The sequence below is a fragment of the Taeniopygia guttata genome, chromosome 3, assembly GCF_048771995.1.
Source record: "Taeniopygia guttata chromosome 3, bTaeGut7.mat, whole genome shotgun sequence".
Classification (NCBI taxonomy): domain Eukaryota; kingdom Metazoa; phylum Chordata; class Aves; order Passeriformes; family Estrildidae; genus Taeniopygia; species Taeniopygia guttata.
In genome coordinates, this window is record NC_133027.1 from 113,363,261 (window position 1) to 113,378,616 (window position 15,356).

The 15,356-nt window shown below is 48.4% G+C and overlaps 2 protein-coding genes across 16 annotated transcripts in view; one reads left to right on the plus strand and one right to left on the minus strand.

The window, feature by feature from the left end:
- Positions 1–4,711: 4,711 nt before the first annotated feature.
- LOC105759055 (uncharacterized) lies at positions 4,712–14,359 on the minus strand. Of its 15 annotated transcripts, none has more exons than XR_012055361.1 (7): positions 13,921–14,339; positions 11,924–12,039; positions 11,529–11,707; positions 10,163–10,245; positions 9,575–9,690; positions 8,159–9,474; positions 4,712–5,360 (listed from the first exon to the last, which is right to left on the minus strand). XR_012055361.1 is itself a non-coding variant. In XM_072927641.1 (6 exons), exons 1-5 carry the CDS (start codon positions 14,143–14,145, stop codon positions 8,233–8,235), a joined length of 741 nt encoding a protein of 246 aa, XP_072783742.1. In that variant the 5' UTR covers positions 14,146–14,314; the 3' UTR covers positions 4,712–5,360; positions 8,159–8,232. The 15 variants fall into 15 exon arrangements, 6 of the variants coding, with proteins under 6 accessions (XP_072783742.1, XP_072783744.1, XP_072783745.1 ...); XR_012055363.1 differs by having other exon boundaries at positions 8,159–8,312; positions 13,921–14,318; XR_012055362.1 differs by lacking the exon at positions 8,159–9,474 and having other exon boundaries at positions 13,921–14,311.
- Positions 13,277–15,356, plus strand: part of SPRED2 (sprouty related EVH1 domain containing 2) — a 58,857-nt gene continuing 56,777 nt past the window's right edge. The window contains exon 1 of the mRNA XM_030269253.4: positions 13,277–13,928. Within this exon, the coding sequence (XP_030125113.1) occupies positions 13,882–13,928 (47 nt within the window). The 5' untranslated portion in view covers positions 13,277–13,881. The remainder of the gene's footprint in view (positions 13,929–15,356) is intronic.

The window sequence follows — 15,356 nt, forward strand, 5'->3', positions numbered from 1 at the left end:
CAGTGCCAACAAGTCAGGCAAACATTGTGCTGCAAACCACACTGCGCTTCAGTCGTTTGCTTGGGTTGTTTCCCTCACCCCTATCAGCATCACCTCTCTTATCTGGAGTGAGCACAAGGCATTCTGCTCCATGCACCCCAAGCCTGCCTGGCACCCCAAGCCAAGCCTGCCCTGCAGATCCCCCAAAGGGGATGGGGTGCACAAGAATAAAACCAGCCCCCAACATCCCTGGCACGCTCCGACACTTCTGCCTCTCTGGGGCTGCCAGCAAACTGAGAAAACCCAGGATGAAAGGCTTGTGATGGTGATCTGGCTGATGGAAAATCAGCCCTCCAGTGGCTGTAAAGCTGCACACATCCATCCCCTGTTGTCTCAACTCTTTTCTCACTGCTGTTGCTTCAGTAGCTTTGCTGAGAAATAAGAAATAAGCACTGCTCATGCTTTTGCCTTCAGCCATACACCACTGGCCTCTGCCCCAGGTGCTGTTGTAAGCCCTGTCCTGTTCTCTGAAATCTCCCATTCCTCAGGTTACACATCTACCTTTTGTTGTTTCTGCAGAAGCAATTCCTGAATAGGGCCAAAAAAAAAAAAACAAAAAAAAACAAAAAAAAACCACCAAAAAACACTAAAATACCTAGGGGAAAAAAAGGACAAACCCAAACCATGCAATTTTGGAGTTTCCTGAATGAATGAAACATGGCAAACATTTTCAACTGTACCTAAAAATTTATGGAGGAAATACATACATATCTACATTCCTTGAAAGAAATTGTTTTGAAAATGCCACAGCATTCTGTTTCACTGCCTCTCAAACACAACCCTCTGATTTGCTATTTTAAAGTGGCATTTTCCACTCAAAAGAGACATGAAATAAAAGAAAGTGTGAGAAACAAGAGGGGCAACTAACCTCAAAACAAAATGTTACGTTCAAAATGCAATTTGGGCTGACCCAAAATAACACATTGGGTTTTATTTCCCATTTCCCCCAAGCAAAAAAAAAAAAAAAAAAAATAGAAAGGAAAAGTTACCATTATTTTGCTTTGATGCAATCTGGTTCTTTTACTCTCCATTCTCCAGCTCAGCCCCTGAACTGAGGCAGCTATTTTTTCCCCAGGTCTTTCAGAGGTTTTATTCTCTCCTTTGTGCCTTCCTGACATGCAGACATGGAGTGAGCAACAAACCTTTGCTCCTTTGGGCCAAACTAAGCCCTCAAGTACCCCATTTTACTCCATCCTTAAACTTCCATGTAAGAAGTGAGTCAGTATTATCCAGGCCACCTGACTTCAGAATTTCAAGAGCTTCTAAAATGCTCAATGCAGATTCTGTCTTTGCATGAGTGTGTGAAGCACGTAGGTAAGGACAATCTGTTCATATTTAGTCTTTCTACCTCTGTCACATTTACTGTGTGGCTTTGCTGGGTTGATTTGCTCCCGTGGCATAGTTTGCCTAATTCCAGAGCAGAAATGAGCTTTATCAGCACAGCAAGCTGCTGTGCCTACTCATGGGTGAACTTTCCTGAAAACATCACATTAACCACTACACAGGTGTGCAGCTAAGTTTCTTTCCCTCTACTTCACCATCTACAGAACTCCAAAAGGATTTCATGGTCTAAACCTGCCTAACCACGTGTCTCTTTTGTGATGTTACTCTGCTTGCAAGGGCAGCCAAGCTTTGAGAAAAACAGCTTCTCCCCTCCCGCCTTTCCCCTTTACATTTTTGGGGTTTTTTTGCACCTTCCTCCGTGGGTTTCCGGCAGTTCCTTCCAGCCCCACAACAGCCAGCTGTGCTCACTGTACCTGTGTGTGTGTGTGTGTGATTTTTCACCCCCCAGGAGATTTGTCTACAAGATAAGCACCAGCTTGCGGAAATCCTGTGTCCCCAACCTTACGGCAGCTTCTCCTAGCGGGGATCCCAGTGACATTTTGTCCTTCTGGAAGTGTTCCTGACAGACACATCCATGTGTTTTGCACCCCTGGAAAATCTGAAGTAAAGATTTGGGTGCTTTACACCATCTCCACCAACACTGGAGGCTTCACCACTGCTCTGTGGTTTTGCTGTGGCCAAGCTTACTTTCATTTTCACATGGTGGAAGGGAATGTGGTGTCTGGGTTCTGGCCAGGGAATCCTGGACTGAGGTTCTGCATGAGGTTTTCCCTAAAGTCACTGCACAACAAGAGTGATCCCTCTGGATGGGATTGACAGGAAACTTATCCCTTGAGATCTGGGAGAGATTTGTAACTGAAGTTACAAAGCTTTTAGTTGGGTGATGACTCTGAAGAGAGAAAGGAGCAGTGAAAGGAGGATAAGTTGGGGAGGGTGGTGAGGTGGGTGAGGCACAAGACTCCTGCATGGGAGACTCCTGTCTTCCTGATTGGAAGATCAGATCCCTGCAGATGAAGAAGGCCTTGCTGGGAGAAAAATCATATCCAAGAAAAAAAAATGGGACAAAAAAATATCCCAAAGATGCTTGTTAGGACTTCAGAATGGAGCTGGGCTTGGACATCTGGTTGTCCTGAGTTAGAAAGAAGTGGGGTGCAGAGTCCCTGTGGGTTTAGAGGAGTTCATGGGCACCTAAGAGCAGGCAGCCCCATTTTAGCCTTTCCAAAGGAGCCACCTTAGTGCCTGGAATTGCAGCCTTCTCCTCAACATCACAGTAAAACTTCCCAAGACCGACTGCTAGATATTGATAACAAAGACACACAAATGCACATAAGAAGACAAAGCTAGGCTCTCCTTTTCCTGAAGCTGGCACTGCATATGAGACAAAGATTTTTCCAACTCCACTCCAACTGAACAGGTATACACATGCATTTCTTTTCCTAGTTTAGAAAAACAAAAATTATTTCTTTGGCTTTTGTTTCAGAAATCACTATGCTGTGGCATTTTTCAGCAAAATGTTTCAATTAGGGTTTTATTGTTCTTTCTTTAATTTTTTTTTTCAAGTAAGATGGATTTAGTATCTTGTTCCAGAGACTCAGCAAGAGAGTAGATCAGAATTTCTAGGAAACTGGGAAGTCTCAAGTGAAATACCTGAGTACAAAGAAAAGTTGTAAGACTGGGGACATGGAAGTAACAACATTTCCTTTGGGAGGAGAAGCTCTTGTATTCATGGCTTCCAGTTTAAACAGAAATGTCTTTCCTCAGCAATTTTGCATTGCTGGCAACCTGGGAGATGGAGCACAGCTAAAAGAGGGAAATCCCTAGGACTCGATGACAATATTAAGGAATTCCAGAAATCCTCCTACAGGAAACAAAAGTCAAAAAAATGAAAAGGAAAGAGGCCAGCAACATCTTTCAGTTAAAAATTCTCCGTAAGCCATTGTTTTACAGACAAAAAGGTCAAGGGAAACAGTGTCTTCTGGTGGCATATATTCCCATATTTCTTCTTCCTTGTGAGCTTGGCTAGGACATTTGTGTTGAGCCCAGTAACCCCAAAGGAGGCTGAGCAACATTTACTGCAATGTCTAGACACGGGAGAGCCTTGCCCTCCCAAGTTAGCCCAGGATACTCTCCAACCATGGCACTCCAGGAGAGGGATTGCCACTATTTGATTCTTGAAAGAGATTGCAAAAAAATCTTTCCCCTGAAGAGTTACAAGTGAAACTGATGTTGAATAGAAGCAGAAGGGAAGTCTCACTCAGGCTGAAGTTTGGGGGTTCCCTCTGTATACCCACGGGTTAATGAAGCTGGTGCTCTGATGAAGCAGCTCTTTGGTTCCTGGGAGCCATGGGTATGGAGAAAGAATTTGGCATTAAACCCATGAACCCCAAAAGGAGGTCTCTGTTTCTGCAGGGGTGCACAGCCTGTGGCAAGGTTTCCATAGCCGCAGGGAACAAAGTGAAAGACCAGCTGCTGCTCTCACCATGGTATATATGTCCAAAATAAAGGTGCAGTGGTCTTACTCCTGGTGTATACCACCATACTAGAGAAGAAAACATTTTCTCCAATAACCTTAATTATCTGGAGCTAATCAGATCATTCTTTTCTCAAGGCATGACCAGCCCTTCTCAACCTGCCAACCACTAAGCAAAATTTTCATGCCACGAGGAGCCACCAGATCCTGATCCCTGACCCTGAATAACACGTGGAGGAGGAGCTGGGAGGCAGAAAGTGAGAGCTGCCCATCCCTGAGTTCTGCATCTCCCGGGGTCACGCTGGGTGTTGGACCACAGGAGTTCCTCACATCCACCAGGCCACCCCCAATCCAGCGCTGGGCTTACTTTTCACAGCCACACACATCGTCAAACATCTCCAATTCAGTGGGAATTAGAGGCTTTAGGATCTGACTTCCATGATTCAGAAGCTTACAATTCTGCGGGACGTGGGTGCGCTTCCCTCACGTGGGACATCTGAAAGGCCAAGGCTTGCTCATCTTCAAAATTACATGTAGGGTTTGGATATCTTTCATGTTGCAGTGCAATTTCCAGGATGAATGCCTGTGCTGCACCCCTTTATGGTAAGTGTGTTTTAATTTAGGCCTGTGTGATGTAAGACCCTGGAAAGCGCATTTAAAATTGAAAAGGCAGCTGGTCCTCAACACTAAAGGCACAAAGACGATACCACAAAACATCTTCTGAAGGGTGTGCCTTCTTCAAACACACCTTCATTAGAAAGATTAAAATTCAGGAGAGAGACAGCACATGTCTTACAGTCATTATTAAAAAAACAAAACCAAAAAAGTCAGTGGAAGCATTATAACTACAAATCTAAGTTTAGTTCTTTATCCAAGTTGCATGTTGGCACAAGTGCAAAGGAAAGAGCTCTTGTTTAGGCAGCAAGTATTTGTAGGTGAAAACACTACTTTAAAGGGTGAAAAACGTGTTTCATCTGTAGAGAGTTATTTTTGAACTTGGAAATCAGGGTATAAAGGATTTTCCTAGGGCGGAAATGCACTTTTACTCAGGCCACACAAGGCAAACGACTACAACCATGCTCTGTTTGATGGGGCACCTTCACAGCAGCATTTCATTTTAATCCATGATGATATAAACTATAAGGAGAATATTAGCAGTGTGCTTTTTAGGCTTGAAGCATTTAACTTTGCTCCAAAATTCTTCTAAGTTTGGACTAATTCTGGTATGTCTCACAAATATGTTAAAATTTATTTCTGTCCTTTCCAACAGTAAATTACAGAGGAATGGAGGGTCTCAAGTGATTTATGCACCACTCACAGCCAAGCAACTAGACACAAACAAACAAGCACAGGGAATTAAACTCAAGTGGATGTTGTCTTCCTGTCTTAAATGATTCCCAAATGTTCCTGAGTTTGAGTCCTCTTCCAAACACCCAGGTATCTTCTTGGACTGTAGTTCCTTCTGCTGTAATGGAAGGCCAACACTCTCCTCCACCCCTACAAGTGACTGTGAAGGATATAAATGAAAATTGATTACACAGATACTCTAACTAAATGAAAAGTCACAATATATAATTTATTGTATTTAAAATTTTTTTTTCAAGATCTCATGTTTCTCAGTGATTATCTCCACCTCAATACTTGAAAAATAAATATAAGAAAATACTGTATAATTGAGTGCCATTGTTAAAAGGTCAAAGCCCCTTTTGGGGTAGCTGTGTGCATCAAAGTTACTGTGGAGTTTCCACAGCATCCTGCAATAGGAGACATTATGATCAAAGAAAGCTCTGGCTGTGATTTTGGGGGCAGCTAAATGGAAGTGACACAAAGTCCTTACTGCTGCTTGCATTCCTTAGAAAGCACAAGGCAACAGCCTCTGGAGACCTTTCTCAGAAGTTGCCTTGCCCATCCTGGTACTGGGGTAAGTCCATCTGCAGAGGGGAAAGAACTGACCTTGCCACAGGAAGGTGGAAATTATCTCTGCTTTCCACCCTCTGAGGATTTTATAGACAGCCATCCCTGTTTCTATCAAGAAAAAAAAAAGGCTTGACCTGCTTTGCCTGCAAGCCACAGAGAGCCCAAAATTTAGACTGCCATCTCACAAGATTTTGATCAAGCCTTGTGGGAGAGCTTTCACATATGTTACTTTCTTAGACTGAAAAACATCAAAGAGAAGACCCAACTTTAGAGCTGAGTAGGAACCAATTTATAGGAAGTGTTTCAATGTCACAGCTATTCAGAGCATTTTGTGTGGTAACAAATTAAATACTGGTACTGTGGTAATGTCTTTGGCACAAAGAGAAGCAGTTATGTGCAAGGTATTGCATCCAGACTACGTGGTTACAGAGCAGTTCTTTCACCCCTCCATGAGTTTTGGACTACAACTCCAGTTGTATGGAAGGAACAGATCAGATGGGAGAGAAGAAGCAGAATGTAAAAAATAAAGGAAGAGCCCAAACTCTGTGATTTAGTTGATGAAGACAAAATTGATAGTATTAAAAAAATACCATCATTCACCAAAATGTCATCTTCATAAGCTCTTTAGCTCTCTTTTAATTTTTGTTTGTTTGTTTGTTTTAGTGGTGCCAAAATGCAGAAATGCATGTCCTCACTGAACACATACATGGTTCCAGCATACATAAATGTTCTCCAGGGCATGAAATCAGAAGGATTGCAAATGAGGATACAGAAGGCAGGAATTTTCCATAAGTCACTGAAGGTCCATAATGGCTATTGGCTATTTGGCTATTTAAAATAAAATATCTCTTCTGGATTGTCTGATCCTGCTGCTACTGCCTTCAGTGGGGCTGAATCAGGCAGTTCTCATCAGTGCCATGTAACTCCTCCCTTTCAAACCATCCCTCCAGCCATACTTTGTAAAGCTGCAGTCAAATAATTATCATGTGTAAAAGTACGTGCAGGAGGGGATGAAATTCTCTTCCTAAACATAGCTTACAGCACATCCATTTAAGTGTAAATGCTGGGGTTTCTGGACTTGAAGAGAAAAACAGAATCAAAGGCAAATGTTTACCTGCCATGGATATGGAAGTTTCCTTCATAGTCTCTTTAGTCAAGTACTCCTGGTTAGGGAAGTGAAGCTCATTTTTCAGAATGTTGTCCATTTGCTATTTTCTAAATCATTCTTCTTGGTCACACTAAACCTTAAATTAACCCCACTCCCACCCGCGTGCAATTTTAGCACGATGGCATTAACTGCAGAGGGAACAAAAAAAGCCCTTCAGCTGCCACTTCAGCATGCCCCATATCTTGGATTGTTTTTACTTTCAGCTTTTAAAGTCAGAACAGGCATCCAGCAATAACCAGCCCTTCTTTTTTCCTCTTAGAGACTGGAGACTCTACTGTCTTAAACAAGGGAGTTTTGTGAGCAGGATCAAGGTTGTGCTTTTGGTGTTGTAGGTGTGAAGCTCTCATAAGCTGGGCTTGCATTTCTGGGCTTTGTTAAGCCTGGCAGCAAACAGTGCTGGGGATGCAGCTGGCAGTGGGCACCTGGAAGGCCTTACAACCACACACAGAGCAGAGCTGAGAGTCTTCACTCCCTTCTAGATGGAGCTGGCATCCATCCTGGAGTATAGGCACAGTCCCCAAAGGTTTTTGTGTGGAGTGACTAATCACTTTTCTCCTTAGAACTAGGCAGGGAAGCATAATATGTGTGTGATTACCAGAACATAAAAGGAGCACAGGATTATTTTCCATGGGAATCCTTGGGAATGTCTAGGAGGGTGGCTGTCTAAGGAGGTGTTCTCTGCAGGACCATGAAACTCTCCTCCCAGCTTCCTCATCATGTGCTGTGATTTATCCCAAAGCTATTCAGTGCTGCATGGGGTTAACCATGAGCCTTCTTTAGCTCTAACTCTCCACCTCTGAGTCCTTCCAGGACACTCATAAGCCATGTGCTATATTTGCCTAGCTGGAGTTGTTATGAGGATGTTGACACAAGGGAAAATATCTGCCTGGAGAAGAGGGTGGACTGGCACCCTTTGAAATTAAATATGGCCAAGCATCTGCAAAGGACTGAGTGGGTCAGTGTCGCTGAGCATCCCTGAAGCCAAGGGCTGAGCAAATGAGGAGGCAGGCAGGGTACATACAACTCATTTCCCCTGTGTACCACATACCATCAAACATCTGACCCAGCCATGTCAGCATTTCCATATTTCAAATGCTTAATTTAACTCCAGAAGCCTTTCCTGATTGATACCTGTGTGGGGGTTTCTCCCACAACCAGGTCTAGACTGGGTAAACCTGCAATTATAACCACTCAGACACTGAATAGGACCCTGTACTCACAGCAAGACACGGGGTGTGAAAAGGAGGTCAAGCCACAAAAACTGGTTTTGCCAAAGTAGTCAGTCAGCTGTTCATCATGTCACCTGCTGAGGCTGATCAAAGAGCTTTGCAGCAAAGGGAATGTGGGTGTTCAGAGGGGATGGTCTCACAATAGCTGTGAGAGAAAGGGAGGAAAACCCAGGTGAAGTTTGGCTATCAGAAGGCAGCTTTCTGAAATACACTTAAAGGTTCAAACCTAATTGAAATAACTCCAAGGAGCGAAGGAAAAGGTGCTTTTCCGAGATCCATCCACTTTTGTGCTCCCTGAAGTAAAACCAGAATATTTGGCATCTGTTTGTTCAGTTCTCATGAGGCCCTGGAAACAGCTGTATCAAAAATGCAGAAACCTCTCAAGGGTGGAAAGGCATCTTGAGAGTAGAGCAGCCCTTCCCTCGTGCCAAAAGTAGCCTGGCTTTAGGACTAATCCTGAGGTTGCAGTGACACGTGCAATGTTCCTGCACACTTATTTTTCAAATTGTGGGCCAGGGCATGCTGAGTTGGGAATGCACAGGAGTAAAGGAGTGCTGCACAACTGGCAGCAGAAAGTGAAGGTTTTGTAGCAGTTTTTCTTCCCAAGCATTCAGCACAAACAGGTATGCAAAAAAGTTCAATAAGCAGCTGTGCACCCATCTCTTGTTGAGTCCATGCCAGGGACTTGACTCTGGTGGCACTCCCAAAACCTCCATGTGTGAAAGAATCACCCCCACCAACACTGCTGTCTCACTAAACCTGCTAATGCCACCCTCTCACCAGGGTGGAATTTGGGGGTGGGAAGGCTGAAGTGTTGAACTCAAGATTAGAGCATTTTCCTGCTATCTGCACCACAAAGACAATGTGTCATGTGCTTGTGAGACTACGATTTAGGTTTGTTATCATCTCTTTATATCAAAAGGAAGTTATGCACACAAAGGAAACACCAAACCACCGTGTCAGGGGGGCTATAAATCACTTACTGCTGAATGTGAAGAGGACAACAGAGTGCCCAGTAGGAAAGCAAGAGTTTTGAAAATACTGCTTTTCCTCACCATCTCCCTATTTCAATAAACTTTGCTTTTATTTTGGAAGAGGATGAAGGAGAGCACGAGGTTTGAGGAACACAGATACAAATGACACCAGATTTGTCCCATAGGCATGACTCAGGCCTGACTGTGTGCACTGGTCAATGCCTTCCCAGCCTTCAGCACATTTGCTGCTGTTGCCCAAGTTGATCCCATGGTGTCCAGAAAAGCCATAGAGGCAACAGTGCAGAGATCACCTCAATGCTGCCACTTTCTGCCCTAGTAAAATGCAGGTTTATAAAAACCAAAAAATGGAGAAGTGGGATAGTCAGCTCATCTGGCAGCAAGGGTCTGTTCTGTTTGCTTGCTCTGGTCTTACCAGCCTCCAAAAGGACATCCTGGGAAGACTGCAAAGAGCTCTCCACATCCTCTTCCCCTGGCAGGTGCCCAAAAGGATCCCGACAATTCTCCAAACCACATCCTAAAATCCCACTCCTGATGAAAGAAAAAAACTTCTGTATTTCCAAACTCTGTGACCTCCCAAAAAGTGTCAGCCCTGAAAGACATCACTCTGACTGCAAATGTTGCAGATTGTTTCTGTAGCTCTTAAATTCAAAGGAATTATGATGGGAAAAAATAGAGATGTAATCATTGTTTTTAAAAATATGATTGCTGCTCAAAAGAATTATTGGGGAGGGGGGTAATTGTCTGGAGGATGGCATGATTCAGGACTGCTGACTTCTACTCCTCACTCATTCAAAGTCATCAAGTGAGTCAGTGGAAAAATCATTGAATTCAGCACAGTCAACAGGGTACCAACATTCATATTTAGGTTCCCAAATCAACAATGTGGAAGATTTCAGCTCAAAGGCTGAAAGGTTCTACAAGTGAAGGCAGGAGGCTACGTTGCAAGCCTGCAGTAAATGCCATCCTAAACTCTGACACTTCAAATTCCAGTGGTTCTCACCCTAAATAAGTGTAACAGCACTCAGGGAAGTTTATTCCAAACCAAGCAGCAACAGGGTTCTCCGCAGCAGCTGAAGTATTACTCTGCAAAATAAATGTTTCTTTTGAATATAAAACACAGGACAGTCATAGCAGGCAAATCGTTAGTATGCAGGAGCTGCTGCCTTGAAGGTCTGCCACCAAAGGCTAATTAATTCTAGGTACCTTAACGATCACATCCCAGGGAAGCGCTATTCTGTGTCTGAGCAGAAGCTCTGTGCACAAACAACGCAAGGCACAAACAGAAATCACACCTCTGAGAGAGAGCCTTTTCATTCAGAAAAGTCAGTCAGCTCCAACACGCTACTTACAAGAACCAGCACAGTAACCTGAATATTAGAAAAATAAAATTCAATACCTCGGTGAAAGCAACAGTAAGAGGGTTGTGCAGTGAGTGAGAGAAATCATTAAGAGAATAAATTGCTTAGCAGCCTGCAAATTGGCAGGACAGTGAAAGCAGAGATCAAATAAGGAATCTTGCAAATCCACAGGAAATGACTCAAGAAGCTAGATCGAGTAAAACTTCAGCCTCCAAGCCTCAGACACATTTACTTCTCCCCATCGGGGTAAATACGCACATGGACAACATAAGCACATAAAAATACATCCAGATCACACAGACAAGCTCTCAAGTGTTAATCAGACAGTGATTAATACCCAGTCCACCTCAGAGGTATAACCATTATAATGGCTTTTTAATTACACGATTGTGCCCTGGGTTTTTCACAGGGCTATAACTCTCCCCATATTCTGCTTCTGTAGGATCCAACTGCCAAATGCCACACTCTCCACTTCAGCAACATCAGTGTTCCCGCTGATCACAGACATTTTTGGCATGAAAAATCTTGAGGATGTCAGAGGTCTGTGCAATCTCAGCATCCTTTGGGGGAAAAAGAGACATAGGATGGGTGGAACTGTGTCAAATCATTACATCTGGTCTTTTATTGTACAGCAGCTGAAGACGTTCCTGCCATTTCCTTGCCCCCAACTGCTCACTCCTGCTCTGACACTTCCTTTAGCTGCCAGCTCAGATTTGCCAAGATGTTTATCATGCCATTCTGCAAGATGGATCCTTGAATAACTTTCCAAAAGAAAGAGGTATTGGGGAGTATTATTAGCTGGGACCATTTAGCAGCTCCAGCAGTGTCACTCCTCAGCAGGGGATGCATTAGCATAGCCAAGGGGGTGACAAACCGTGCTTTGCAAAGGAATGGGTGGGAAGGGGTGGGGGGATAGGCAGCATTGCCACCCAAAAGAGCACCAACAATCTGCCAGAGGGAGGGCAGCAGGCTTGCACTCTCACACATTATCTGGTGTTATGGCCAAACCTCTAGCAGTGACAGGAACGTTCCTGTAATATTGTGCCACAAAGCTGCAGATTCTGGTACCACCTCTGAAGGACATGCTGCTCCTCCCTGAGGAGAAGAGCTCAAAGCTTTCATCAGCTCTTGCTTCTATCTCATTACTAGCAGTCCACAGATTTCTCTCCGAGTTTCCGCTTCTGTTCCTGAAAAGAAAATTTACAGCACTTAGAAACTGAAACCCTGCAGAGCAGAAACACAATTTCCACGCCAAAATCTGAAGGCCCCTTCAAGACTAAATCCCATAGATTGGACTTGAAAGTTGAATACTTGAAATCAGTATGTGACTCCCTAAGGAACTGCAGCCATATGGAGACTGAATGTCCCAATGCAGTGAGAGCAGAGGTGGCACATCTCCCTACCTGCAGTGGGAAAGGGATGCTGCAGTGGAGGAGCCTGCAAAAGCTGGAGAGCAAGGTGATGTGCTTAGGTGGTACAGACACATTTCTTCTCCCAGGACTGCCCGATCACAGAGGACCTGATGGGGGAAGCAAAACCAAAACTCACAGCTAGTGACTTAACTTCACGGGCCAAACTATCTTTTCAATAGTCAGCTCCTGTTACCCCTCCTGTCCTGAGGGCAGATGTCATGGTGTAGCTATGAACACAACACAAGTTGGCTGAGTGTTTACAGTTATGGCACTGTTCATTGCAGATAAAAACATTTGAACTGACCTACGAGAAAAGATGTACTATGTTACCAGCACGGACCGCACAGAAATTCTGAATGTGGCTCTAAGGGGCGATTTGAGCTCTCATAGAGGGCAAAGTGGGGTGGGAAGAACACAAGGGTGGTAAGAAAACAGCACCTGAACCTCGAGACATGGGGACAACATTAGCTCCCTGGGATTATTCTACTGACCAGCCGCCAGACCACTCACTGGGCACACAGCATCAGGGTATGGAAATGCTTCCTATGGATCCCATCAGCCACGATGAGGAGCTGCACTGAGCCAGGATGCCCTGGGCCAGGGCAAGCTGACCCAGGCTGGGAGAAGTCAGGTTGAGGTGAGCCAAGATGTCCAGAGAAGGGCAACAAAGCTGCTGAAGGGTCTGGAGCACAAGTCTCATGAGGAGTGCCTGAGAAAAGGAGACTCAGGGGTGACCTTATCACTTTCTACAACTATTTGAAAGGAGCATCTGGCAAGGTTGGGGTTGGCCTCTTCTCCAAGTCAGGCAGTGACAGGACAAGAAGGCACACTCTTATAGTTTCAGGTTGGACATTAGGAGGAATTTCTTCCCAGCATGGGTCATTAGACATCGGAATGGTCTGCCCGGGGAGGTGCTGGAGCCACTGTCCCCAGAGGTGTCTAAAGGAAGACTGGAGTGGCTCTCAGCGCCGCGGTCTGACTGACCCGGTGCTCGCTCATCGCTTGGACTCGATGATCTCAGAGGACTTTTCCAGCCTAATTCCGTGATTTTTAAGCGCGGCCTGGCAGGGCTGAGTGGGGCCGCGTGAGGCTGAACCCGGGGAGCCGAGCCGGGCCGGGCCGGGCCGAGCCGAGCCGGGCCGGGCCGAGCCGAGCCGGGCCGCAGGGCAGCAGCCGCAGCCGGGCCGGGCCGAGCCGAGCCGGGCCGGGCCGGGCCGGGCCGGGCAGCAGCCGCAGCCGGGCGGGCCCCGTGGCTCCGGCCCGGCCGGGCCGGGAGCAGCGGCGGGCGGGGCGCGGGGGCTGCGGCGCGGGGGGCGGCGCCAGCGGGCGGAGGCGAGCGCGGCGGGACCGCACCCGGGGCGCTGCGCTGCGCCGCGGGGGCTCGGGGGGCCGGGCCGGGGCGGCGCCACCGCCGCCCGCGTCTCCTCCTTCCCCGCCGCCGCCGCTGCGGCTCCCTCCCTCCCTCCCTCCTCCCGCCCGGCTCCGGCGCTGCCCTGCCCGCTCCCGGCGGCCGCGGCAGCGCCGCCGCTTCCTGCCGGGGCTCCCCGCTCCCTTCCCTCCCCGCTCCCTCCGCCGCCCCCCGCGGCGCCCCGCCATGGCGTGATCGCGGCCATGGGGCTGGCCCGGCGCCGCCGCCTGCCCCCGGGCGCTGCGCCGCTCCCCCGGGCCCGGACCCCGCGCCGCCGCCGCCGCCGCCGCGCCCCGCCGCGCCCCCGCGGCGCGCTGACCGCCGCCTCTCCTCCTCCTCCTCCGCCCCCGGCCGCCGCCGCCCGGCGACGAGCGCGGCCGTAGTCCCCCCCCCGTTCTTCCCCCACCCCCCGCCGCCGCCCGCGCTCCCGCGCCGTCGGGCCCGGCGCGGCCGCCAGCCCCGGCCCGCCGCGGCGCGGCCTCCCTCGCCATGTGAAGCTCGGGAAGATGCGGAGGCGCAGCCCGGCCGCCCGCGGCGAGGGATGAGCCTAGACGGGGAGAAGATGACCGAGGAAGCCTACCCTGACGAGTGAGCGGGGCCGGGGGCGGCGGGCGGCTGGGGGGCACGGAACGGGGGGCAGCCTTTGTTGCCCCGGGTCGCTCATCCCCGTGCGCCGTGCACGCAGGGACGGACGGACCGGCCGCGGGCGGACGGACGGAGGGACGCGGACACGCGCGTTCGTGTGCGCGCCGCCCGCCCGCGCATCCGCCATTTCGCGCTCCCCCCGGGCCGCGCTCATTTGCATACGGCCCTTTCATTCATAAAAACCCCCGTGAGGGCGGCGCGGCCCCGGCGGGGTGCGGGGCCCCGGGGCACCGCGGGGAGGAGGGGGCGCCGCCGCCGCCGCTCCCCGCCCCGGCCCCGGGGCTCGGGGCGCCCGGCGGGGGCGGTCGGAGGCGGAAGCGGCGGCGAGGGGAGGGGGGAGCGGAGCGGAGCGCGCCGCCGCCGCGCAGCCCCGGGCCCGGGGTGGGGGTCGGGAAGCGGAGCTGGGATGGCGGGGGGGACACACGACGTCGCGGATCCCCGCCCCGGCCGCCGCCGTTTTGTGAATAGGAGGGCGGCCGCCGCCGCCGTCACATGACGGCGCATTCATAAACCCGGTCACCGGCGGCCTCCCCATTCACCCCCACCGCCCACCCCCGCTCCGCAGCGCTGCCGCCGCCTCCCCGCTAATAAACCCCCCGAGACGCTTTCAAAATGCTCTTTTCCCTTTTTTTTTTTTTTTTTAATGCTTTCTTCCCCAAATTCCCCAAAATAAAACCTAAAGCTACTGCAGCGGAATGGCAGGAAGGGCTTTTTCACGCCGTGCTGGCCCAAGGGCTCTTCCTGGCTATCTCCTCCGGGGTTTTGACAGTCAAGAGGAATGACTCACCGGCGTGCAGGACTGGGTTGGTGCCAAGCGCCATAGGATGTACCGTGCTTTAAAACGACTCCTTGCAGGGCTTATAGCGTCCAAATTGTGCAACTTTTTGGCTCGGTGTTGAGGTCCGAAAAAAAATCATAATGGGTGGCATGTGCCCCGTTTGCACCTTCATCATGGTAAACTTATTTTAGGGTGATTTATTGCAGAAATACGAGTGGCGAAGGAAATGGCTTCTGCCCCCAACGTGTGTGTTGAGAGGAATTGTTATTTTGGCAGCTATTAATGAAGATATTATAAATATGTGTTTACATGTAGCTTCTAAAATCGTGGTTATTTTGAAGTTGGTAAGGTTCTTGCAACAACAAAAGAAAGAAAAACCAAAACAAGCAAAAAAAAAACCAAACAAAAAAATACCAAAAGAGAAGTAGCTGCACACAGATTGCTTTGACCTAACAGGCTGGAAAAATGTGGCCAACTCATTTCCAATAAAAACCTGGTTCTTCATTTGGTTTGTTTGGGTTTTTTTTTAAACTTTGTAAATTGGACAAAAGGAGGAGAAGCAGGTCCCTGTCTCTGGGTTTGAGAACATGGGG